This window comes from Epinephelus lanceolatus, chromosome 13, assembly GCF_041903045.1.
Source record: "Epinephelus lanceolatus isolate andai-2023 chromosome 13, ASM4190304v1, whole genome shotgun sequence".
In the NCBI taxonomy this organism is placed as follows: Eukaryota; Metazoa; Chordata; class Actinopteri; order Perciformes; family Serranidae; genus Epinephelus; species Epinephelus lanceolatus.
This window is the reverse complement of record NC_135746.1, coordinates 44,301,834-44,329,614: the sequence shown is the minus strand read 5'-3', so window position 1 is coordinate 44,329,614 and position 27,781 is coordinate 44,301,834. Positions and strand designations below refer to the sequence as shown.

The 27,781-nt window shown below is 43.5% G+C and overlaps 1 protein-coding gene across 3 annotated transcripts in view; it reads left to right on the top strand.

The window, feature by feature from the left end:
• cd2ap (CD2-associated protein) overlaps positions 1-27,781 on the top strand; it is a 260,040-nt gene that overhangs the window by 162,147 nt on the left and 70,112 nt on the right. For 2 of the 3 annotated variants that reach the window (XM_033619722.2, XM_078174116.1), the window contains one exon: positions 16,354-16,416. The exons of the other annotated variant lie outside the window; for it this stretch is intronic. In XM_033619722.2, coding sequence (XP_033475613.1) covers positions 16,354-16,416 — 63 coding nt within the window. The remainder of the gene's footprint in view (positions 1-16,353; positions 16,417-27,781) is intronic. 3 annotated transcript variants of the gene reach the window in all.

Genomic DNA, 27,781 nt, shown 5'->3' with positions numbered 1-27,781 from the left:
CTAAATTAGCTAACGTTAGACGTTGCTACAGTGACGGTCTGCAGCTCCGGGTTGCAACGTTGGTAAAGTTAGACTTTATTAACTTTGTTATTCGTAATCCAGCCAGTAAACCAAGTGGGCTATGTTACTTCTAGCAGACCAAGTGGGCTACGTTACCTTGATGTCAAAATGCAATACTATTTTTTCATTATTTCAGCACTTTGTCAATGGGCAGCCCATTACCGAGTACCAGCTCAGTGGCCTAGTGGTAGAGTGTCCGCCCTGAGATTGGGAGGTCCCCGGCCGGGTCATACCAAAGACTGTAAAAATGGGACCCATTGCCTCCCTGCTTGGCACTCAGCATCAGGGGGTGTTAGATCACCACATGATTCCTGAGCGTGGCACCGCTGCTGCTCACCACTGCTGCTCACCGCTCCCTCAGGGGATGGGTCAAATGCGGAGAACAAATTTCACACACTCAGGTGTGTGACAATCAGTGGAACTTTAACTTTACCCAAATCCAGCACCTGCTCTTCCTGATGGTAGAGGAAATGCAGTCAGATGTCGACCACCTACAACTAAAATTAAGCAATTAGTCCCAAGAGGCCGTGGTTTGCCGGCGATTTTACCATGGCTAAGGGCGTTGTTAGGCATGATGCAAAGCGTCCCTTAGCCATGGTAAAATCAAGGCAAACCACGGCCTCACGGGGCTAATTGCTTTTATAAAACGGTTACTCCATATACCTGGCTGGGTTTCATAAAATAAACACACATTAATTAGAGCTGCAATCATTTATTAATGAGAAATAATCATTCTTTCACTCTTCCGCCAAAGAAATAGTACCTCAACAAGCAACAGACGGACGCAAAAACACACAGGAGCTACAGAAACACAGTGGAAAGCATGCTTAAAGCTTATTAACGTTTATCTGGGTTGACTATTTAGCTGCTTGTATCTGATATCTCCATTAATTGTGCAATTGCTGAAGTAGTGTTCAATTATGTTAGCACTCCTCTTTGCTAGTACGGGGGTGTCTGACTCTGGACAGGTGCATTTTAATTGCGCTGTGCCAGAAGCAAGGATGTTGCTCCAGGATTTTCTCTCATCGTAGTTTGGGCACCAGTATGACTGCAGGGAGGATTCACATTTATGCCCCGTTATTGACATGATTTCTCTCACCTCTAAGCCAGCGTCAGAGAGTTTTTGTACAGTGGTGCTTCGCAGGCAGTGGTTGGTGTAGATGGTCTCGGTGCCGGCTGCTTTACAGATCCTTGGCAACATGGAGCCAAGAAAGTTCACCCCCATGGGCTCTCTAGTATACCTAACCGTTAGAAGAGAGAAAAATAAGTCCCCTAAATGTTTCAAAGTAACTACGCTATACTGTAACAAAACAAACAGACGTTACATGTTAACTTACCATACATCGTCGGTGTAGGTTCTCCGCTTTGGATGGAGATAAAAGGCCGGTGGATTGGGTGGCAGCAGTGACAGATATTTCTCCAGTGAAGCGACAGGACACAGTGGGTTCCCTGGCTGCTCGAACATAAATCCCCACAGACTCTCTTTTTTTCGTTTGCCGGCATCCTGGTGGTTTTTGGTGCATTCATTAAATGACAGTGTTGCATATTTCTGACCGTTTTCGTCCTGTTGGATGATAAATGAGTCAGGCTTCATTTGGCGGTTGCCCTCCTTAGCTCTGCGTCCCATATGCAGCTGCACATCAAACCAAACTTTGTTGACAAGACCCTCAGGTGTATTTGGATTCAGTGACCAAGAGAGCTTGATTTTCTGAAAGTCGGCCTGTGTTAACACTTGGTGGTGGGATGTTTTGTCACGACCGTCTCGGCGAAGTTTCTTCACTACTCCAATGAAGACGTTGTTGCTGGTGGTGAACTCGGTATTGCTCATCAGACACCAGGATCGACTGATGGGCGGATCATTAATGTGACAGTTAAGCCCCGCACGAAGGCCAACATAACTGCTGAAACCGTAAGCTTCACCTTTCCCGTTATTCACAGTGGTATAAAACTGGCGGAGAACCTGGTTTAGCTCAATCTTGGTGACCGTTTTAAAATCAAAAGCCACCTTCTTCTCGGCACACCAGGTCTGAAAACAGCGAACTGACCACAGAGTCTGTCTAACGGTCCCAGCTCCACTTGTTGCCTTTTCCAGCTCTTCAATCTCTCTTTCATTAATTTCAGTGTGTCTCCTTTCTTTTTTCTCTTCCTTCTCGATCCCGTCCATCTCCTCCAGCCACTCATCCATGCTTAATCCGCCCAGTAAATCAAAATTCACAACAAAGTCTGACATTGTGATAGGTAACAAAACAAGTAACAGCTGCAAACGGTTTAACAATTAAGTAGGCGGAGTAATACGGTGATGTGGTCACAGGTGTGTGGTTACAGTGGTTTTACAACGGCTTCCAGTCAATCACAATCAAGGCTTGGATCAACCCATTTTATAAGGTAAGTTTTATAAGGCAAATTACTAAAAACTAAGTTACAGAAAAACGTAGTAGCTACTACATGAATAGTTGTCTGTATGCATTGTATGTTTTAATATAGGAAGAAATGGACCATGAAATGGTAATACACGAATGGATCAGTTTGTGATTCAGTAACAAGCTCGGACTTAAATAACAATAACAAAATGTGTCATATTCAAATATCATTTTATGTTTTAGACTAGACAATGAATTTCATTAATGATGTCTAACACAACATCAAAGGAACATCAAATAATTTATTACACCACCTTTCATATTTACAGAGTCAGGTGTGATCCACCAGATGTTTTGATAGACATCAGGGGAGACACAGAGCGAGGATCATCAGTGGAGGATACCACGACTGAGGAGAGCACTACACTCACTGAAATGGTTATGTACCAGTATGGGTCTTGTTGTGACAGTGATCTTTCTAACTGTACAGACCTGTTAGGAAATACTCAAAAAAGAACCAGTCTAGTTTAGTTTTAATTTTTCCCACCTTTCTGCATCAAAGTGAATGCGCTCCAGGTGATAGTCACTGTCACACTTCACAAAAAAGTCACACCATGGCATCCCAGTTATCCCCATCTGTCCAGTAATTTGGTAGTAGTACTCATGGTTATGTCTGAGGCTGTAGGTATCATCACTGTGCTTCTGGATGTATTGACAACCTGTGTAGCTGTATTGCTCTGGGCACTTTATTTCTAGAAGTCCATCACTTTTGTCGTCACTGCTCTGAAGGACTTTCCTGTCAGGAGATATATGTAAATGGGGGCCATTGGATTCACGACAAAGCCACACATCATGTAGACTTGGTTTCCAGTGACTTCTGTGTATTGGGCTGCAGCAACTGGCTCAAGCTCCAGGCCTCTCTTCATTGCTTTGGTTTGCACTGTCTTCTTCTTCCTCTGCATGATGATAGTGAGCTGCTCAAAGTCTGCTTTCCTGGAGTATATTCTCTTGAAAGAGGATGAAGTAAGACGAGGAGAGAGGACATGATGCCAGATGTTGTTGCTGCTCTGCTGTCTGGTTTCTTTCTCTAGTGCCTCTGCTTCAGGCTTTGAGACCATCATATCACTGTAGCATTCCATCTGGTCTTTAGTTAGGACTGTAGAGAAAGTGCTTGGCTGTGGTGGCAAAGGTAATGCTGGGAAATCCTCAATAGGGTTTGATAGGGAGGATATTGGGATGTCCAACAGTGGGAGCCACATACACACACACACACACACACACACACACACACACACACACACACACACATGCACACACACACACACAAAGTGAGAGAGAGAGAAAAGAAAAAAAACATTATTGCAATGTCTGTAAATTATTTACATTGTTATATTACACTAGTTGTAATAATTTCATTCTTATTTTTCCAGAGTGTCCAGAGGACCAACCCTAGATAACAGAAACACAGCAGGAAGTGGAGAGACTGAAGACTCTACTTGCTCAAAAAAAAAAAAGAAAAAAGAAAATGACTTGAAAATACAAGCTAGTCAGGCTCCTAATCCACTCACACCAGACTATAAATAACAGCAGTGTCTCTATTTCCTTTACTGCACTGGGTTCACATATGATGATTTTAACAAACTGTGCACATTTTTCAGACTACCAGATAATGAAACAGCCCCACAAACACACATCTCCTTGACATACAAGAAAGTGAACTGGCAGATCCAGAAGATGCCTTTACGTCAACAATTTCTACTTGTATTCATGAGACTGAGACAAAACTTTGACCTGAAAGAGCTAACTTTCAAATTTCAGATTGATGTGCAAAGTGTTAGCACTTTATTGAATTGATGGATTGACTATATGTATGGCAGGCTAGGTAGTGTGTATGTTTGTCCACACAGGGACAGCATTAGTTCCCAACAACGAGATTAAGATAGAGAAACCAAGCTCACAAAGTCAGACGTATTCCAACTACAAGTCTACCAACACACTTAAGTCTCTGATAGTTTGTGACCCTCGTGGCTCCATTATGTTTGCATCTATACTTTACACAGGATCAATTTCTGACCAAGAAATATTTAGACAATGCAAAATCAAAGATGTACTGAAAGGTCTGCTTCAGTGTGGCTACCTTAAGAGAGGTGATGGGCTTATGGTGGATAAGGGGTTTTTCATTGAGAAAGATGTGGAGGAGCTGGGCCTCAAACTGAACATCCCTCCTTTTGCTAAATCAAGTATTCAAATGCCAGTCCCAGATGACAGATGAAGACAAAGAAAATAGCCAAACACCGGGTGCATGTAGAGAGAGCAATAGCCAAAATCAAGAAGTTTAAGATAGTATCTGGTAGGATCCCTAATGCCAGGTTAGGATATATAAACCAGATATGGTTTATGGTCTGTATGCTGTCTGATTTCCAGCCATACAATATTAAGGCATAGTCTGAGAAAACCACATAGTGACAGCAGAGTGCTACATTTACACATGGCCATGATTTATCTGTCTCTCTGTCTCTCTCTGTCTCTCTGTCTCTATCTCTCTCTCTCCCTTACATAACTTTTTAGCTTTATTTATTGTTTACTCCAGTGCTGAGCCAATTAAATCGTGTATTATATTGTGAATGGTTTTCTATTGTAATAAGCTGTGGCTGCCCAGAAATGATAATAAATGAATCTTAATCTTCCAAGTTTTTCCCTACTGCTTTACCTGATAGCTCAAGCCACTTCCAAGAGGGTACTTAATCTATTGGGGGCTTGTTTGCTATGTAGCTCATCGGTGTCCCTGTCAGTCCTCTCAATAATGCCAAATCCTTGTCTAACTTCAGACAAGGCCCTACAAGATACAAACATCATATACTGTATGTCTACTTGTGTCATCAGATCCAGAGTACAAACACCACACTAAGTTACATGGTTTATCATATTTTGGTAGAAGAAGCAAGCATTTGGGTCATGATGACACATAGTCACTAATGAAAACAACATAATACAGTTAGTCTGATAATATCTCTATCTTTATTTCTCAAGCTCAAATGAAAATCAGCTCACCTGTCATTGCTGTAGTGACAGAAGATGGGTCTCCATTTTTGGCTCATCTTGGCCTTGGCCACCACAACAGCTGTTACGGGCTGTGGCGTAATTTTTACACTCACAAATATCCTTTTGGTAAATTTAATAAACCAACTTGGGTGGCAGTACCAGATACTGGTAATAATATAATAAACCAACTTAGTTAGTTAGTTTATTAAATTTACCAAAAGGATATTTGTGAGTGCTGGCATTTTTCCCTTTTTCGCTGTTTTTGGCTGTGCACCTTTTGAGGGGATTTACTTTGAGAGTGCTTGCTTCTTTCCTACGTTATTTTTACAAATGAATGAATATAACGTTATATAGGCATATTACTTTAGCTTATCAATTACTGTAATAGTGCAGAGACCTACCCAGCTTTACAGGAACAGTGTTGCTCCTTAATGTCGTTGTCCTCCGTCTCAATTACCAGGTGATGCGATGGTTCACTTTTACTCTGTGATCTGTAGGCTTTAGCTTCAATCTTTATTTTGTTACCTTGATTTCATTGCTGTGTCAGTCTGACATCCTGAATATATCCTTCAAATGCATATTGTAGACCCTTCTGTCTGCTTCTGTCTGAAATTGCTTTTTTGTTTTTCAAAAATTTGAGAGTATTTCTCCAGTGAGTGCAGTTAGCGACAGTGGGAGCGCCATAGACTCACAAGTCAGTTTTAGACTCTTTGTTTAACTAAAGACTGATGACTTTCTCCCTGATTTTGTGTTGATGGGCGGATACAATTTCAGAGTTTAAAAAAACTCCCTATGTTGCAGAACCAATAGTAAATCTGCAGGGTGGTCCTTCGGTGGCTCGCTGAACTCTTGTGCTTGTAAACATAGTCCCACTAGAAACACGTGTAGCGGTACAAAATGGCTTAGCCACGCTCGCAGACAACGCCGTCAAAGTTAGTGGATGTTTGACGCGTTTGCGGCGACGCATTCTCGCCAACTATAAAAGAAACAAACATAATCTTTTACAGACCATGACTCATCCGTCTGGCCGGACTATAGAGGGAATCGCCTTGTTGTTTACAAATACGTCCGGGTAGAAAACCAGCAGAGCTTTTAGCTATATATATATATATATATATATATATATATATATATATATATCACATTTTTCACATCACTGTATCACCGTTTAGACTAATCCAATGTTTGTAAAGTCTATAAACACAATGATTGAACAAACATTACTATTTCTTAGCCGTTAGCGGTGTCTGTAATAGGGTGTAATAAACGGTCTGTGAAAAAAATATTTTTCCAGTGGATATCTTAGTTACAACATGATTGAGCTAGCAAAGCAGTTTTGTGTTGCTATGTGTGGTATTTATTCAGTTTTGGGAAATCACAATGTCTAGAACGCATCAGTGGCTGCAGCTGACAGGGACAGCTAACAGCAGCAGCAAAACATCACAGGATGTCATCTGTTAAAAGCCTCCCGTTGTCGGATACGACATGAAACTACCCCAGTTAGCTCAATCATGTTGTAACTAAGACATCCGCTGGAAAAAATATTTTCTTCACGGATGAGCACACGTTTGATAAAACGGATTTAAATCTCTCGGCATCCATTTTCAAGCTCTCTGTGTGTTTGTTTCCTTGCGGATGAGAAAAGGGGGAGCGCACATTTCCGAGAAGACGTGTCCTTTTCAAAAATACAAGAGGCATCGCTTTGTTGCCGGCCGTTTTCGCCGGTGTGTTAAACACAGTTTAGAAAGGAGTGTCCCCAGACTATCAGAAGGCGGAGATCTCTGATTGTCTGGTGGCGAGACTAGGAGCGCCATGCCAGTCTAGCTCTGAAACCAAAAGTTTGTTGGACTTAGCAACAGTAACTAAGGGGGACGGGCCTTAGTGAAGGGGGAATTCCAGCCTGTGGCCCGTCGCTGTATGTAATCCCCTCTCTCTCCCCCTTTCACGCTTATTCTGTCCTTTCAAATTCAGGCAAAAAAAAAAAAAAAAAAGAGAGAAAAGAATCTGCAGAATTCTCTCCACTTTTGGGGCAGGGCTGAAAATCAGTATTGAATGTCCATGACCTTTGACTCCTCAGGTGGCACTGCATTAAAAACTGACATGACTGAAGCATAAATTCACCAAACTCCAGGTCCACCGTCTCTATCTCATAGGTCTGTTAACAGAGCTCAATGCGCTGATTAAGAGCACAAGGGCTGCTTATTTTGCTAACCTGATTATTTCCAGCAGGTGAAACCCCAGAGTCTTATTCCAGACTGTTAATAACATTATCAGTCCTCTACGCCCCCCTGTTTCTTCCAGTCAGGATTGTAATAATTTTCTGCCTTTTTTTGTGAATAAGGTTGTTGATGTTAGGGCTAGTATCACCCCCTCCGCTGCCTCCCCTCCAACCTGTCCACCCAGGCTGGCTTCTCTCAGCAGTTTCTCCTCTATCACTCTGCAGGATCTGACTGAGCTAGTGAGCACCATGAAATCCTCCTCCAGTCCACTACACATCTTACCAATGTCCTTGCTGAAAGAGGTTTTTAGCTCTGTGGGCCCGAGCTTGGTCTCCATTATTAACACCTCCCTGAAATCAGGCTGTGTTCCGTCATTTTTCAAACAGGCTACTGTGCAGCTGCTTCTCAACAAGGCAAGTTTAGACCCCTCCATACCCAAAAATTACAGACCTATCTCCAAACTGCTGTTTATATCTAAAATCCTTGAGAAAGTAGTAGGAAACCAACTTATCTCTTTCTTGAGCACCCAAGGCCTGTCAGATAAATTCCAGTCTGATTTCCGAGAGCAGCACTCCACAGAAACAGCCCTCCTCAGAGTGTCTAATGACATCATGATGGCTGCTGATGCAGGCAAATGCTCCGTACTGGTGTTATTAGACCTGAGTGCAGCATTTGATACTGTAGACCACCATATCATGCTCAACAGGCTCAGTAAGTGGGTGGGTGTCTCAGGGAGTGCCTTGAAGTGGTTCGCCTCCTACCTCAGTGAGAGAAACTTCTCAGTAGCTGTTACCCCTTTTGTGTCTGACCCCGCCCCACTGTCATGTGGCCGGCCTCAGGGTTCTGTTCTGGCCCCTATACTGTTCTCCCTGTATATGCTTCCCCTTGGCTGTATCATCAGTAATTTCAAAGGTGTTTCCTGTCATTATTATGCAGGTGACATCCAACTATACCTGTCATTTAAACCAGATAACATAGACGAAATCAACATACTCCATGAATGCCTGTCTGCTATCAAGAACTGGATGGCAAACAACTTCCTCCAACTAAACGCAGACAAGACTGAGGTTCTTATTACTGCGGATGACTCTACGGTCTCTAAGGTGGACAACCACATGGGGTCACTGGCACATAACATCAGGTCTGACCTCAGGAACCTTGGGGTAATTTTTGACCAAAACATGCTGTTTGAAAAACATGTTAATTATATGTCCCGCTCATGCTTCTTCCACCTCAGAAACCTTGCAAAACTCAGGTCCATCGTCTCACACTCAGAACTGGAAATGGCCATCCATGCATTTATTTCATCCCGACTTGACTACTGCAATTCACTGTTCACCTGCCTCAGTAAAACATCTCTGGACCGTTTATAGCTTGTCCAAAATGCCACTGCCAGGTTGCTCACTCAGTCACATAAGTCTTGCCATATCACCCCAATCCTGGCATCGCCGGACTGGCTTCCTGTTCACTTTAGATTCCAATTCAAGGTCCTGGTCCTGACATACAGAGCCCTCCACAAAGTAGCCCCCGCTTACATTTGCGAGCTCCTCAACCCTTACATCTCCAACCGGTCACTGAGGTCTTCTAACCAGGGGCTCCTTGTTGTCAATCAATCAATCAATCAGTTTTATTTATAAAGCCCAATATCACAAATCACAATTTGCCTCACAGGGCTTTACAGCATACGACATCCCTCTGTCCTTTGGACCCTCACAGCAGATAAGGAAAAACTCCCCAAAAAACCCCTTGTTTAAGGCTGAAAACTCGAGGTGACCGAGCTTTTCCATCCGTGGCCCCAAAGCTTTGGAACTCCTTACCCTTAGACCTGAGGTCCTTAGCCTCTGTCCATATTTTTAAGATGCAATCGAAGGCATACCTTTTTAGGCAGGCGTTTGGACAATTGTAAGTAATTACAGTTTACTGGAGTAGTAAACAACATTTCTGTTGTTTAAGAACCTTATGGGGATTTTGATTGCAAAACATTTTTTTTTTTATAAATGATTGATTTTTTATTTTATTTTTAATTTATATATTTTTTTGCCTCTGTCAAGTGAAGCGGGATAACGCTGGATAAGGTGTCCATTATTAGGAAGTAATGGACTCCCTGTTAGGGGTGTGACATATCATCTTGTTCACGATAATACCGGTATAATTTTTAATATGACATGAAAAATTCATATCGTGATACTAGCAGTGTGTTGACATATTGACATCACACTGTTTCACACGGCAACAATATGCATGGCTAAAAGAAAAATTATTACTGACTCCTTAGTTGTTCCAAAAAGAGGAGCAGCTTCAGTAGTGTGGAATAAACTGTGGTATCCTGAATGTTTTATGTACAACCCCGGACTCTTTTACTGACTAAACATTAGCAGCACAGCGTCTCTCCCTCTTCCTTTCTTGCCGCGTGCACACGGGAGTCAGTGTCATATCTGCACTGCCTTCTGTAGCACTTTCAGATTTGTTTTTTATGAAAAGTGCGTTACAAATAAAATGTAATATTATTATTATTACTATTATTATTATTATTATTATTATTGTTATTATTATTATTATTATTATTATTATTAAACCTTTGGTCATACAAACTTATGTGACGTTCATTGATTGACAAAAAACTATATATATGCGACTGTGGATAGTTATGGTAGCATAACAGCCTGTCACAGGTTACAGCATGATGATTAGAGGAGAAATGGCAGAGCATAAAGGTCCAGGTGGGAAAAAAACCCAACTCAATAATTGAGGATTTTGCTAAAATGAAGGAAATTGCCTGTTGATTTATATATACATAGGTCCCAGTGTACACTTTTTGTATTTGGAAACTGTTTAAATGTGTAATTTGTGGTAGATTTTATTTTGTTGTTCTATTAATATTGTATACAGAATCTGAATCTCACTCTGAGTTTCTGTTGTTGTTCACAAACTGAAGAAATGAGAGATCTTTTTTCTTAGTTTTTCTAGTTTTTAGTTAATAGTTTTTACTGAATATTTGAAGGCAAATTGTTAGGTTGACATGTAAAATGATATCACTTATTCTTTGTTCTTTAATTAATAATGAAATATTTTTAACTAATTTGTCATATTATTAAGAATATTGTTTTTGCAAAAATACCCTGAAATATCATGATTTTATTTTAGGTTCTTATCCCTCAACCCTACTCCCTGTTGTCCATTCATTCCTGATAATGGACACTTTGAAGGGCCTTCATCCCTGACATCACCTCCCTACAGCCTTTAGTTAGATACATAATCACTTTATTTTACATTTTAACATGCATGAACTTTCAGAAGTTAAATTACTGCTGAAATTGCACAGTAACCACATTACTTAAAGGGGAACACCACTTTAAATTAAAAATTCCAAAATGTTATTTGTTTTTAGCTGAGGAAAGTTTAATCAATATTTATGAAGACATGCTGCTCTCTCGCAAAGCCAGAAACCAGAGAAGTAAGTCTCAGACTTTTGTCATAGGGCAGGGGTATTCTACTAAAATTCAAACAAGTCCAGTTAGAGAAAATTTCCTAAAGCAAAGGTCCAGAACATCATAATGTCTAACTTGCGATATGATTTCGTATGATATATATTGAAGTAGCCTAGTAGCTGTATCAACATCTGCATGTAATCAACATCTGACTGTAAAGTACGATTCAAAAAACGCATTGAACTATACAGATATGCATTCAAAAATAAAATGGAGAAAATGAATAAAATAGTTCTTGAAAAACTGTGCATCTTAAAATAATAAAGTGCTTAATTTTAGAATAAATAAAAAAGTGTAGCAACAGCTTGAATTTTCCTTTTTCTTTGTTAACTGTTTCACATCTTGACTTAACAGTCTCAACCAATTTTACAATAAATAAATAGCAATTGAACAGTTTTACAGTTTATCTTTCTTTCCCTCTTTTCTTCACTGTCCCCACTTTTTGTTGCTCAGTGACAGAACTGAGCTGGAGCTTGCTTCTGGACTAGAATGGTGTCAGGACCATTCTCATATACAGTCAGGTCCATAATTATTTGGACAATGATACAGTTGTTGTCATTTTGGCTCTGTACACCACCACAATGGGTTTTAAATGAAACAATGGATACCTGCTTAAAGTGCAGACTCTCAGCTTTCATTTAAGGCTTTTTTTCAAAAATGTAGTATGAATGACTGCCTGAAGTGTTGGACACATAGACATCATCAGATGCTGGGTTTCTTCCCTGGTGATGCTCTGCCAGCCCTTTACTGCAGCCGTCTGCACTTCCTGCTTGTGTTTAGGGTGTTTTGCCCTCAGTTTTGGCTTCAGCAAGAGAAACGCATGCTCAATTGGATTCAGGTCAGATGATATGACTTGGCCATTGCAGAACATTCCACTTCTTTGCCTTAAAAATGTCTTTGGTTGCTTTTGCAATATGCTTCAGGTCAATGTCCATCTGCACTGTGAAGCATCGTCCAATGAGTTTTGAAGTATTTGGTTGTATCTGAGCAGATAATGTAGCCCTAAACACTTCAGAATTCATTCTGCTGCTCTTGTAAGCAAGACAAGACTTCACAAAAATAAATACATAGGGTTTATCACAAGATGCAAACCATTGGTTAGCCTTAAAAATGGAAGGCCAGATTAGAGTTTGTCAAAAACCATCTAAAAAGCCTGTACAGTTGTGGAACAGCATACTATGGACAGATAAAACAAAGATCAACTACCAGAATGATGGCAAGACAAGAGAAGGAAGAAGGGAAGGAACTGCTCATGATCCAAAGCACACCACCTCATCATTGAAGCATGGTGGAGGTACTGTTATGTCATGGCCATGTATGGCTGCCAGTGGAACTGGTTCTCTTGTATTTATTGATGATGTGACTGCTGACAAGAGCAGCAGAGTGAATTCTGAAGTGTTTGGGGCACCAGCATACTGCAAAAGCAACCAAAGACATTTTTAAGGCAAAGAAGTGGAATGTTCTACAATGGCCAAGTCATATCATCTGACCTGAATCCAATTGAGCATGCGTTTCTCTTGCTGAAGCCAAAACTGAGGGCAAAACACCCTAAACACAAGCAGGAAGTGCAGACGGCTGCAGTAAAGGGCTGGCAGAGCATCACCAGGGAAGAAACCCAGCATCTGATGATGCCTATGTGTCCAACACTTCAGACAGTCATTGACTATAAAGGATTTGCAACCAAGTATTAAAACTGACTGTTTAATTGATGATTATGTTAGTTTGTCCAAATACTTATGAGCCCTTAAAGTTGGGGGACTGTGTGAAGAAATGATTGTAATTCCTACACGGTTCATACTACATTTTTGAAAAAAAGCCTTAAATGAAAGCTGAGAGTCTGCACTTTAAGCAGGTATTCATTGTTTCATTTAAAACCCATTGTGGTGGTGTACAGAGCCAAAATGACAACAACTGTATCATTGTCCAAATAATTATGGACCTGACTGTACGTGTGCAGGTGCTCAATGGTGCTCATTGGTGAGCCCTCGCTCACTCGTCTCTTCCTCTGTGTTTCTCTCTGTCCCTCACTCACTCATCTCTTCCTCTGTGTTTCTCTCTGTCCCTCACTCGCTCGCCTCTTCCTCTCTGTCTTCTCTCCCTGTCTCCCACTCACCCGCCAGTCTGTCTTTTCTCCCTGTATCGCCTTCTTTCTTTTTCTATATTTCTCTCCTTCTATATTTCTATTTTTCCGTTGTCTTTCCATTGTCACTTGCCTCTCACCTCTCATCTGACTGTATACAGAGTCACAATGTTAATTGCCTGAAATGCAGAGATTTGATTGGCTGGGTCGCATCATGTGGGCTGGCTTAGCTTGCGTGCAATTGGTCTGTACATTTCCTGATCAGCTAAACCAGTGCTGTAAAGACCAGAAAGCTACCTGTCAAAATTTAAAATCCCTTAATAATTTACTGGTTATAGGTCCGGGTCCATATAGCATGGCGTCTGGGTCCGCCTGTTAGTGACTAAGGGTATTAAGTAAGGAGCTACTCCAAAGACAATGATTGGGAGCCTGATTTTATGGATCCACAGTGTGTTGTTGTTGTTGTTTTTTTTTTTCTCCAGTAAATGAGCAAATTCTATTATGGTGCTCTCAGTTATGAAACAGAAAGTTGACCCATATAGACCGGATCACAGCAGAAATGTCATGTAGGTCAGACCACTTTATATCTTTAAGCGTTACAGTTAGGTTGTCTGCGTGGAAGTTGTTGTTAGTGTGACACCACAGTGAATCTCTATGCTCATATCATTCCCCTGGCTGCTCTGCTAATCTAGAACATCTTTCACCATTCATTGTCTGTGGAGCAGCTCCACACTGTATACCCTGTGACATCACAAATTTGATATGTGTTTATGGATTTAGGAGTTGTTCATGTTTCTTAAAGGAGCAATAAGTGAAATTCATCATTTCTAGATTGAAGGAATTAAAAAATTGCTATGTGAAGAACTAGAGGTGTAATTTCATCTGGAGTATAGCATGACCTCACACACCCTCTCTCTGTGTTGATCTCCAGCCCCTTGTTTACAAGCCGGTCCGGCTGCGCGTTCATGTACGTTCATGTGAATCCGTCCCTATAAAAGGCTACAGCCAGTGAGCAATGGCAGCGTGTATTTTCGAAGCAAAATGGCGGAGAGCGGAATGAAACGTTCACCTGAAGACGACAAGGATCTGACATTATCTCTTAAGAAACAACGGTTGTTGGCGAAGAAGTTGTCAGATAAAGAAAGGGACAGAACTCGGATTAACATTGGCCTTGCATTTCAAAGGTGGAGAGCACTGCGAGAGCTAAAGGGGCTACAATTTGACTCAGAGCTAGCTCTTCTTCTCCTGGACAGGTACAACATAAAGTCAAATGTCTGTTTTAATTAGTGTTACAGTAACATTAGGCACATGTCGCTATGTCGATTCAATTAAATTTAATGTTACAATCGTAGCATGGGTTAATGTCCGGAGCTTGAGTTATTAGCGGCTCTGTCCCAGCAATGGGTCAGGTGTAACAGTTGTGTTAGGTGAGTAGCCCGGCAGCCCAGCTAACGTTTGCAATTAGCATTATAAAATGTAGCCCGGCGGGCAGCCGGGCTGTGTTTAGCTATTTCCCTGCCTACTTCAATGGTGATTGTACCTGTAATAAATGTAATATATTTGCTGAGATAGAGGCGAGGCTCAGTGACTAGAAGAGCTGGTAGAAGCATAGCTGCATAGCTGTAATTTACTCAAGTAGCTGTAGTAGCTCTAGTGCTAACTCCAGGAGCTAACGCTAACGTCCCTACTCTTCTCCGTGAGCCGGAGCCGAGAAGAGTAGGGACGTTAGTGTGGCAGCCGACTAGTGCTAACGCTAACAGGAAAGCAGGGAAATAGCTAAACACAGCAGAGACTGAGAGTGAGTGAAAGACATCGCTAACTGCTAAACTAAGCCAAACTTAGTTGGCTGTTTAGGTTTTATTTCCTTGCCCCTGTGGCGAGTGAATCTGCCTGTAGTGAAACCAGGGCTAACCGGTGCTTCCTCCTCAGGCTCCACTTCACTCAGTTGCCAGCACAGCCAGCTAGCCTCCGCTAGCCTCCCAGCTAGCGGGAGCCAACTGGTGCTTCCTCCTCAGGCTCCACTTCACTCAGCTGCCAGCACAGCCAGTTAGCCTCCGCTAGCTTCCTAGCTAATGTTAGCCCCGGCTCTCCGTTTGGATCCAACTGGAGCACCGAGCCTTGGTTTGTTATTCAGGTTAATGTGGGAAGAAGCAGCGGGTATATCGGGCAGCTGAGTGAAGTGGAGCATGCGGAAGAAACACTGGGACCGTCTGGATGTAATAGTCGATGGAGATGCTGCGGTGCTCGGCTGCACAGACAAGGCGAGTGGGGTGGGGGGTGGAGAGCAGAGGTAGAGGGAGGTGTGGCTCATGACACACTTTGTTTTGGTCTACAGGCAGTGCACAACAGCAAACCTAGCGGTGAAACGATTATGCTTTTTGCCCCTTTAATATTTTTAGACTGTCTTAGACCGTAGAAATAACATGTATGAATTTTGAAAATGGTTGCCGTTCCTCTTTAAGTGTCTGTAATCCTTCCCTCAGTAGAGTGGTTTACCAGAAGAATGGATAATGTACATATGCAGAGGTCAATGGTGATTTTCTTTCTTTCATTCTTAGAATGAAAAGAGTATGTCCTGGCAGTGGTACTGTCAGGGTCACCACATAAATAAAATTCACTGGAAGGACTGGGCCTTAAATGTGGAGTTTTAGTTCAACTCAATACATGGAGAGTTTCTAAGAAACCTGTGTTTGAGACTGACATGGTGGCTCTTCCTAAAATGTTTTCTTTTACCAAACATGAAAGTGAAAAACAACATAGTTTCATGGTTAATCAGTGTTACTGTTAAAGCAGCAGTGCTTCATTTCAGCACAAACATCTACAGTTTGCAAAATGCACACTTGCATCATTGTTTTCCTGTCTGCACAGGAAGTCACAGAGTTTGCATTCATAACCTTCTACCACTGCTTTGTGTTGCAGTTTTTACAGTTACTGTGTGTGTGTGTCTGAGTGTGAGCGTGAGCGTGTGTGTGTGTGCGCCAGCAGTGGTTTTCTTCATGTGACTGTACTTGTGAAAGTGTGTGTTCATTCTTGTCTGCTAAGTCTTGAATCAGTCGGGTCAGACAGGCAACGTGACGTTCTGTGGATTATGTTTCGTTTTTCAGCCCTCAAGCCAGAGGTTCCTAATGCCGACAAGAGGGCTCATTCCATCAGGCGAGAGGACAGAGGTAGGACTCCATCTTTACCTGTGTACCTCCTCATCTTACTTTATCCTCACATCTTACTTTATCATTTATTCCTCACATCAGAAGATACATTTTCTGACATCTTTCCAAACATGAAACATTTGTTTCTCATGCACAACGGCCTGTGTCTCCACTTACATTACTGACCTGGGGCCTCATGTACAAAGGGTGTGTGGCGAACGTCCTTTTCCACGGCAAAGTTCAGATATATCAAGAGTGAAATGACCGTGAAACTTTGCGGTGCCTCACGCCAACTTCATGGCTGGCGTACACACGTTTCTACAGCTGTTGACCCTTTGGCGACACTTTGAGGTGATGCTGGGAAACTGTTATAATAAATAAATGTGAAAACAATTAGTCCACAGAGTGATGTGCACATCAGAGACACATGAGCAATTAACACACTTTTGATATACTGGCATGTTTAAATTTAAATTCAAAAGATTTATTTCAAACCAAATAATTCCATACATACAACATTTACGCATGAACATTTACACATGAACCTCTATCTTATAGGGCTGTGAGCAGGTTATTGTATGACCGGTATGAACACATTTGTTGTAAGTTACACAAATTTATAGGTATTTACCTTGGGGGTAATCCGAGTCACCCACATGTGCTCCCACCACCCCTGTGAGAGCAGTGTCGCCCACAACTGCAGCGACTCTCTGTTCAAACGGGGTGAGCTCCTCCTCTTCTGTCCCCCCGCCTGTTTTGGCCACACTTTGGCGGTGGGTAGCCATCCTTCGCTTCACATCCACCTTAATGTCGGACCACTTCTTTTTTAATTCTGCGTGTGTATGCTTTTTTAACCCCACAGCATTGACAGTTTCACACACACTCTCCCACTCACTCCTCTTTTAGTATTGATGCCGGAGGACAGCGTGCCAAAAAGTATATTTTTGCGTTTTTTGCATACAGTTTTTCTTTTTTCCCATCTTACTCATTCTTGTGATTTAGTTTTTTGATTGTGCAGAGAGGGGAATCTTAGGTGCAGGGCCAATTTAAATATGATTTGCATATTTAAATGGGGAAGTGGACAGGGAGGGGTCGGGTACTCCAACATGTGCGGTCAGTTCCACGTTGATTGGGATGTACAAAGGAAATGTGCTTGGATTCATGTGTATGCACAGATTCATACATCTGGATGTTTTTGTGCGTACAACGTTTTCTGGATTTAAGCTTATGCAATGTTTCAGTAGGAAATCCACGGAAGTCTTTGCATGAGGCCCCTGGGGAGGCAGGAGACAGACTGTTTTCTTTTGGTTCATCTATGACTTCTTACCCAGTAGTGGAAGAAAGTATCAAAAGTCAAAGTAGTGGATGACTTTTGGTCAGCATGCTGCGAAAAATGGCAGACTATCAGAAATCTCTCTCTCTCCCACTCAGAGTATTTCCCCAGATTCAACTATTTTAACAGGATAGGACTGCTGAGGTATTATGGACGGGGACAAACTAAAGAGAGCCAAAGGTAAAGTGAACTTAAGATCAGAAAAAGCGAGAGAGAAATCAACAATGGAGAGCCGCGACGATGCTAATGCTGAGTTGCTTAGCCAGGATGGACCAGACTACACCAAAGCTAGCTTGCTGGCTTGTAAACACACATAGATTAAGGCGAAAATGGGCTGATGTAAGGAGCGAGCTAAGTGCTTTCCATTACACACTGAGAGAAGACGTGAAAAAGGAGTTGAGTGATTTCAGTGATAAGATGAACTAGGCCCTGGGGTAAATTAGGGAAGACCTGAAATCTACAACATGGGTCGAGGAAACAGAGCAGTGTGTCGCCGAAAGAGGAATGTAACACCGAACTTGAAGCTATGCTCTGTCAAATGAAACAGGCACAGGAATTTACGCAAACGAAAGTGACAGACTTGGAACTACAATCTCGACAAAATAACATTTGCATTTATGGAATTCCTGAATGCAAGGAAGATAACAACATGATGGACTTTGTGGCTAAATTTCTGCAGTCAGAGTTTACACTGGACAGGACAGAGCTGAGGATGCACCGTTGCCATAAAGCTCTTAGCCGGCGTCCCCCTTGCGTAGTTTCACCAAGGTCCATAGTGATAAACGTCCAGGAGTGTAAGACAAAAGACCAGATCCTGTCCACACATGGAAAAAGAAGCAGGTTTATTACAAAGCTAAAAAAAAAAAAATCTATTTTGACCACGACTTTCTGACAGATATAGTGAGAAAAAGGAGGGAGTATGTCGAAATAAGAAGAGTGCTGAAGGAGAGAGGTGTGTGTGTTTTCAGACCCCACCGCCCACCAATTCTAAGGTGTTTCTGGACAGATCTACAATGAATGTAGCCGCAGATGAAGGATGAGGAAGAATGGATTTCCCATCCACCTGGATAGAGAGCCTGGTCTGACTTTAATGTCTCCGTGAAGCACAACAACTGCAGATGTAGAAAAATCTTTTCACCATCAGTAGCTTAAGTTCATCCAGTTTATTGGTCAGCGAAAGCACATTGGAGAGAAATATACCTGGCAGCGGTGTGTGGTGTCCGCGTTGGCAGAGACGCACAAGTGCACCGGCACAAGTGACGATTTTATTGAGTGACAATTTTATTTTATATTACCTTTTTTTTCTGGGGTGCCAGTCAGGTGTAACCTGACTATTTCAAAGTTAGTCGACTCAAGGAAACAAAAAACCAACACAAAGGATGCACAAATATACACTTATACAACCTCAAATAAATAAAATTGATCAACGCAACACTATTTCTCTCTTTTTTTCACACTTATATTTTCACAAGAACACAAAATAGAAAGTCAATACACCAATGTCCATTCACCAATCAAAAGTCCAGAACCAAGGAAGAGTGATATTAAACGAAATCAGTCAGTATAGTCTTTTTCTTTTCAGGGCATAAAAAAAACAAAAAGAGTCACTTTTGATATTCAAAGACAAAAAGACGTTCCGTCTGTTCCGGTATGGGTTATCCGATTCGTCCGTCGTGGCAGAGGAAAAACGAGGGACTAGCTACCTCCACTTTTTGCCTAAGCTGCCGCGGGGTGCGGACTAAACGGAAGAGATCCTTCTCTGTTGGCCAGAGTAGACTTGTGCCTCTTTTTTTTTCCTGAGACGCTGCATGACGTCATCTTTTAAGGCCATGGGTTGCCAGGGGTAACAGGCGACGCTACATGAGACGGTGGCACACCTTTTTTTTTTTTTTAGCTCGTTACGTTTCCCCCTCCTCCAGTGTTTCACTGCACGGGCAAAGGTGAGGGCACCTTTGGCCAAAAAGCCCAATAAATCCACTGAAGGCTCGAGAAAAGTGGGACAAAAATCCACCTGAGTTGTTCCCCTGACAGCCTGATATATATTAGCCTACTGAGGTAATGAGTAAGTTAGCTTCTTGGGTCATTGCTTATGTCAAACACTGCTTCCCCACATGGAGGCCTCTGAATGGACTGACATAACCGCTCGCGTAACACCTAATGTGGATATAAATTTTCTCAGTAAAAATGGCAGGCAAATGCGGACCACCGCTTCCACCTCCAGCTGCTCCAACAGGAAAATCAGTTGGCAAAAGAAAGAATATTGCAGAAAAATCTAACACTAGAACTCCATGCTGCAAGAGCCAAAACTCAGGTCAACATCGGCTCTGCTTTCAGCGATGGCGAAGACTGATGCAGCTTCATCCTGAGCTAAAAAGAGACAAGATGGTCGCAGGGTTTCTGCTGGACAGGTATTTTTAGTTTGCCTCTAAGTTTGAATCAACATGGCGGCCCAACCAATGCTTGAGGCAGCCTGTGCGTACACCGGTGCAACAAGAAGTAAATTCTTCAGTGCAATACAGTCACGAGTTTCTCATAGACAATAGAAACCGCTGCAGAGAACTAACGCTACAACCGAGAGAGCTCAGGATGTGTAGCAAGCTTGGCCTGCTACGTTGAGTTAGCCCTGAGATGACAGTGGTTTTGCCTGGAGCTGTCCCGACGGGTAGACGCTAGCAGCGCTATGACAGGACACGGAAGCGGGGGAAGCCGGAGGGGTTAGCACTAGGCTAAGAGCTAACCCCATCAAACCAGCTGTTCCCAGCATCTTTCTGGCCAACGTCCGCTCGCTGGACATGAAAATGGATTACATCTGACGGTGGAGATCCACTCACCGAGGAGTGAGGGACTGCTGCGTCCTTGTGTTCACTGAGACATGGATGAATGGTAACATATCAGACTCCGGTGTTGAGCTAACAGGGCTAACACTACATAGAGCAGACAAGGAGGCTGCATCATCTGGTAAGCTCCATGGTGGTGGTCTGGCAATATACACAAACCATTCATGGTGCTGTGATGTGAAGAGGGTCTCCCAGTTCTGCTCTCTTCTTCTGAAACATTAACGTTATCTTCCGTGTGCGTTTCCATTTACTAGTAATGTTAAAGCTACTATCTAACGCACTGTAACCTTATTCTAAAACTTATCAGTCATCACTGACTCTGGTTGAGTTTTAAAACTCTGGGGTCGCGTTTGACTGTCTTGGGTGTAACGTTACACTCACTCTCCTCTTCTGTGTATCTAACGTTACCTTGCCAACACCTACGTCTATCATAGACGTAATGAGGACGTAATCGAGGAGGGGGGAGTAGGCCTTTGGAGGGAGGTGGAGTTGCAGGAGGAGGTGGATGGAACTTTGGAGGTAGGCAGGAGTTGTGGATGTTCAATGTTTTTCTAAATGCTGTGTGAAATGCAAGAAAGGTAAGAGTTACTTTAACTGTATTGGGAGGAATACTTTTGATGTGGGTACAATTGATTATGATGAAGACGTTTTTAATACAGAAGAGGTTCATTGTGCTGTCTTGGCTTTAGATGACAATAAATAATGTGGAGCTGATAAGACAACTGCTGAACATCTGAAATATACCAGCAAAAAACTTTACCCCCTGCTTGCTATCCGTCTGACTGGCTTTTTAGTTCATGGAATTTTGCCTGACTCCATCCTGTTTTGTAAGTGCCTGTTATTAAAGCCACAGTGTGTAGGAATTTCTCCCTTCTAACGTTGAAATCATACAGTACAGGCCAAAAGTTTGGACACACCTTCTCATTCAATGCGTTTTCTTTATTTTCATGACTATTTACATTGTAGATTCTCACTGAAGGCATCAAAACTATGAATGAACACATGTGGAGTTATGTACTTAACAAAAAAAGGTGAAATAACTGAAAACATGTTTTATATTCTAGTTTCTTCAAAATAGCCACCCTTTGCTCTGATTACTGCTTTGCACACTCTTGGCATTCTCTCCATGAGCTTCAAGAGGTAGTCACCTGAAATGGTTTCCACTTCACAGGTGTGCCTTATCAGGGTTAATTAGTGGAATTTCTTGCTTTATCAATGGGGTTGGGACCATCAGTTGTGTTGTGCAGAAGTCAGGTTAATACACAGCCGACAGCCCTACTGGACAACTGTTAAAATTCATATTATGGCAAGAACCAATCAGCTAACTAAAGAAAAACGAGTGGCCATCATTACTTTAAGAAATGAAGGTCAGTCAGTCCGGAAAATTGCAAAAACTTTAAATGTGTCCCCAAGTGGAGTCGCAAAAACCATCAAGCGCTACAACGAAACTGGCACACATGAGGACCGACCCAGGAAAGGAAGACCAAGAGTCACCTCTGCTTCTGAGGATAAGTTCATCCGAGTCACCAGCCTCAGAAATGGCAAGTTAACAGCAGCTCAGATCAGAGACCAGATGAATGCCACACAGAGTTCTAGCAGCAGACCCATCTCTAGAACAACTGTTAAGAGGAGACTGCGCCAATCAGGCCTTCATGGTCAAATAGCTGCTAGGAAACCACTGCTAAGGAGAAGCAACAAGCAGAAGAAATTTGTTTGGGCCAAGAAACACAAGGAATGGACATTAGACCAGTGGAAATCTGTGCTTTGGTCTGATGAGTCCAAATTTGAGATCTTTGGTTCCAACCGCCGTGTCTTTGTGAGACGCAGAAAAGGTGAACGGATGGATTCCACATGCCTGGTTCCCACTGTGAAGCATGGAGGAGGAGGTGTGATGGTGTGGGGGTGTTTTGCTGGTGACACTGTTGGGGATTTATTCAAAATTGAAGGCACACTGAACCAGCATGGCTACCACAGCATCCTGCAGCGACATGCCATCCCATCCGGTTTGCGTTTAGTTGGACCATCATTTATTTTTCAACAGGACAATGACCCCAAACACACCTCCAGGCTGTGTAAGGGCTATTTGACCAAGAAGGAGAGTGATGGAGTGCTGTGGCAGATGACCTGGCCTCCACAGTCACCGGACCTGAACCCAATCCAGATGGTTTGGGGTGAGCTGGACCGCAGAGTGAAGGCAAAGGGGCCAACAAGTGCTAAACACCTCTGGGAACTCCTTCAAGACTGTTGGAAAACCATTTCAGGTGACTACCTCTTGAAGCTCATGGAGAGAATGCCAAGAGTGTGCAAAGCAGTAATCAGAGCAAAGGGTGGCTATTTTGAAGAAACTAGAATATAAAACATGTTTTCAGTTATTTCACCTTTTTTTGTTAAGTACATAACTCCACATGTGTTCATTCATAGTTTTGATGCCTTCAGTGAGAATCTACAATGTAAATAGTCATGAAAATAAAGAAAACGCATTGAATGAGAAGGTGTGTCCAAACTTTTGGCCTGTACTGTATATTGCATTCAAACTCAAATTCTAGCGCCTCACTGTTTCAAACGCATATTACAACAACAGTAGCCACTGTATACAAAAAGCTATGATAACATTGATTAAACCATGTCATCCGATACTTCATGGAGTATTCATTGAGGCTCCTATGCAGACACACACGACGCGAGTTGACAAACCCCCTCCTCACCATGCTGGCTGTGTTTACAATGTAGGACTCTTGGGGTGGGTATAAATCAAAACAAACCAATCACGTCTTGTCTTTTGACAACTGACAAGTGGCTCAACCTCACACACCTCATCTCTCTCCTTGCATCACTGCCCCGCCCTTCTCGGAACCCATCGGCTGTATTCGGCATCTGACTTCCGGCAGACGGCGATACAGCCTCTAGGGGCAGACCCCCGATTTTTTGGCATTCCAGTTTGATTTGGGCAGAGGAGGTGAATTTCTGTTTCCGACTTCCGTTTATATATAAGTAAATATGCTGAACCACTGCGATGGATTAAGAATTTGCAGTGACGCCAGTTATGTTCCGCCTCGTTAGTTCACCGCACGGACCGTTTAACCTAGCAACAACTGCAGCTGGCTCAAACGTGATTGGTCAATATCACGCGGACTACAACCAGCCTGCAACCGGAAACCAGGGCTTTTCCGCTCTTCTTCCGGAGGCAAGATCTCCGGGGTTTGCCTACAGACTCTACATTTACTGAATCTAGAGTCTGTATATATACTATATACTATATATACTGTATATAGACTACTGCGCTGCTGACAGTGACGCTGGCCTGTGATTGCATTACCTTTCTCCTTCAGCCGCTCTTTCCACCTTGGAAAGGCTACCCCGATGTTGACCCTCATTTTTTTGAATTCACCGGTCACGTTGCCTTTTTGATTCCCTTTTGCGCTTTATTGGCGACGAGGATTCCGTCTCCCAGGATGCTGCATATGCATGATCCTGCATTATGCTCAAAGAGTGGGACTTTGTTATGCTGCAGTAGTGCTGGGGTAGTAGGGAAGTGCCTCTTGCTCCTCTCCTTTGGCTTCTCAGCTATGCAGTGCTGGCCTGGCTCTCAACGAAAACGCTGAAGGGGGGGCTGTACGTTCCTTGCTGGCGGATGTATTTCCAAGATGGCGAAATGTTATGGAACCCCCCAGACAACTTACCAGCACAATGTACAAACAAATCCAAAATTCTCCTTTTACGAGAATAAGTCAGATTATTGATGGAGGTAATAGTACCCCCCCCCCACCCCCTGCAGGCCCACCACCCGCAGAGGGATGCAGAAGGGATCGGTGCTTTGTAGATCAGGCAGTAGACCTAGGCGGGGGCCTTGGCGGTCTGATCCTCGGCTACGGAAGGAGCAGCGTCCTGCACGGGTCCAGTTTTCAAGATCCGCCCCGACCCGACCCAGCGACGTTCAAACCCACACCCAAACTGCAAACCCGCGCATCAGGCCAATTAGTACCGCAACCCGGTCCGACCCGTTGAAACACGACCTGCAGCCTCACCAGTAACCCGGATTTAAAGTAATCATTTTGGGTCATATTGGCTGAATATTGAACAGCATATCGCCACAGTTAAGGTGCCAGTAAGTAAACAACGACCTGAATGAAGCAGCTCTCACAATAAAAACCTGACTTCAGCTCCATCATTAACCCTCTGTGTTCTTCTCCCATACAAGTGTAAAAGCACTCGTTTGTTACATTTAATGCTTTTAAACTTTTAATCTATGTAAAGGAACTTTACATGTGTAATAATAGACTTACTTTCTGTCCAGAGTAACGTTCAGCAGTTACGAGCCATCACGTGTTTTTAGAATCCATTGAGGAAAGAAGTAATCCATCAGGGAAACACTTCAGAAACATTATAAAGTGATAGTTGTACGTTTTATCCACTTATTTCTCAAATAACTAAATAATTATTTACTGTTTTGGAAGCGGCGCTTGTTAGACGGTGGCAGCCATGTTGATTCTGTCGTCCAATCACAAATTGTGTTATTAGGTGGTGAAACGTGTGTAAACAGCTGAACCAATGACTGTTGCGAAATAGCGTAGGCAATCCTCAGAGAGTAAATAATGACCAAGATAGTTATCTGTAGTTTACCTAACTAATGACTGATGTGTTTATCTAAAACCCGCGATCCGACCCGCATGTTATTTTTTCCACCCAGATCCGAACCCGGGAAAAAATGTTTTTTAAAAACCACCCGCAAATCAGCTGTTTTTGCGGGTACCCGATCTAGTGCAGGACTCTGGGAAGGAGCCGGAGCTTGTGGAAGGGGTTGAGCGCTACCGGCTAGAAATAGTCGGCCTCACCTCGACACATAGTTCCGGCTCTGGAACCCAAGTCCTTGAGAGGGGTTGGACTCTCTCCTTTGCTGGAGTTGCTCTGGCTGAGAGGCGGAGGGCCGGGGTGGGCTTTCTGACAGCCCCCAGACTCTGCCTGTACGTGGGGTTCACTGCAGTAGATGAAAGGGTTGCTTCCCTGCGCCCCCGGGTTGGGGAACAGGTCCTGACTGTTGTCTGCGCTTATGCGCCGAACAGCAGTTCAGAGTACCCGCCCTTTTTGGAGTCCCTGGGACAGGTGCTGGACAGTGCCCCGACCGGGGGCTCCATTGTTCTGCTGGGGGACTTCAACGCTCACGTGGGCAATGACAGCAGGACCTGGAGGGGCGTGACTGGGAGGAACGGCCTACCCGATCTGAACCCGAGTGGTGTTCAGTTATTGGACTTGTGTGCGGGTCGCAGTTTGGCCATAACTAACACCATGTTCGAACATAAGGATGTCCACTGGTGCACGTGGCACCAGGACAGCCTAGGTTGCAGGTCAGTGATTGACTTTGTAGTCGTATCATTTGACCTGCAGCCATATGTTCTGGACACACGGGCAAAGAGAGGAGCAAGGCTGTCAACTGATCACCACCTGGTAGTGAGTTGGATCAGGTGGCAGGGGAGGACGCCACGCAGACCTGGCAGGCCCAAACAAGCAGTAAGGGTCTGCTGGGAACGCCTGGCGGAAGAACCTGTCAAGATGATCTTCAACTCCCACCTCCGGGAGAGATTCAACCACGTCCCGAGGGCAGAGGGGGACATTGAGTCCGAATGGGCCTTGTTCTGCTCTGCCATTGTCGAGGCGGCTGTTGAAAGCTGTGGCCGCAAGGCCACTGGGGCCAGCTTGGGGTCTCGGAGTTGGGCCGTCCAATTTCTGGGGCAGAAGTCGCCGGGTAGTGAAGCAACTCCGCGGCGGTGGAGCCCTGGGGGTGGATGAGATTCGCCCTGGATATCTCAAGGCTCTGGATGTTGTAGGGCTGTCCTGGCTGACACGACTCTGCAACATTGCGTGGACATCGGGGGTAGTGTCTCTGGAGTGGCAGACCGGGGTGGTGGTCCCCATCTTCAAGAAAGGGGACCAGAGGGTGTGTTCCAACTACAGGGGGATCACACTCCTCAGCCTACCCGGTAAGGTCTACTCCAGGGTGCTGGAGAAGAGGGTCCGGTCGACAATTGAACCTCAGATTGAGGAGGAGCAATGTGGTTTTTGTCCCAGACGCTGCAACGCATATCCATCGAACAGTGACCTCCAGCTCTTGCTGGGATGGTTCGCAGCCGAGTGTGAAGCGGCTGGGATGAGAATCAGCACCTCCAAGTCTGAGGCCATGGTCCTCAGCCGGAAAAGGGTGGATTGCCCACTCCAGGTCGGGGGGGTGGTCCTGCTTCAGGTGGAGGAGTTTAAGTATCTCGGGATCTTGTTCATGAGTGAGGGTAGGATTGAGCGGGAGATTGACAGGCGGATTGGGGCAGCGTCAGCAGTGATGGACAGGATACGCTGGAGGGATTACATCGCCCAGCTGGCCTGGGAACGCCTCTGGGTTCCCTCGGAAGAGCTGACGGAAGTGGCCAGGGAGAGGACTGTCTGGGCTTCTTTGCTGAGACTGCTGCCCCTGCGACCCGGACCCAGATAAGCGGAGGACAACGTGCACGAGACGAGTACGAGTAACAGTACACCAATGACATTTTTATGAATGCAGACATCAATTTTTGCCAATAAACAACTGAAAATGTTACATAGTGTCCCTTTAAGGACAAAGCTGGCAAAATAAATGGCATGGAAAACTATAGGCCTATAGCCTTAGCAAGCATTATATCTGAAGTGCTGGTGAAAATCCTCCTGAATAGGCTAGAAAAATACATCACTACCACTGATAACCAGTTTGGATTCAAATGTAAATACGGCATTGACATATGTATTTTTGCTTTAAAGGAAATTTTAGATAAATATAATCGTCACAACTCCACAATGTTCATGTGCTTTATAGATGCCTCTCAGGCTTTTGATCACATTAATCATGAGAAGTTATTCATTAAATTGCATCATTGAGAGGTCCCTAAATGGATAATTAGAATTCTTGTTTACTGGTATGCTCATCAGTCTATGCAGATTAGTTGGGGGTGCTCTGTATCAGAATCATTTCATGTAAGTAATGGAGATCGACAGGGCTGCATTTTGTCTCCTTTTCTTCTGAATGTATACATGAATGACTTGTCCCAACAGTTAAATGCATGTAAGACAGGGTGTATGACTCTTTTTATCTGGTGTTGCTCTTAAAGTGTATCATGAGATTGAATATCTTGGTCATTATAATGTCAATGATTTATCTGATCATAGAGGTATCTACAGACAGTGTTGCAAGTTATATGCA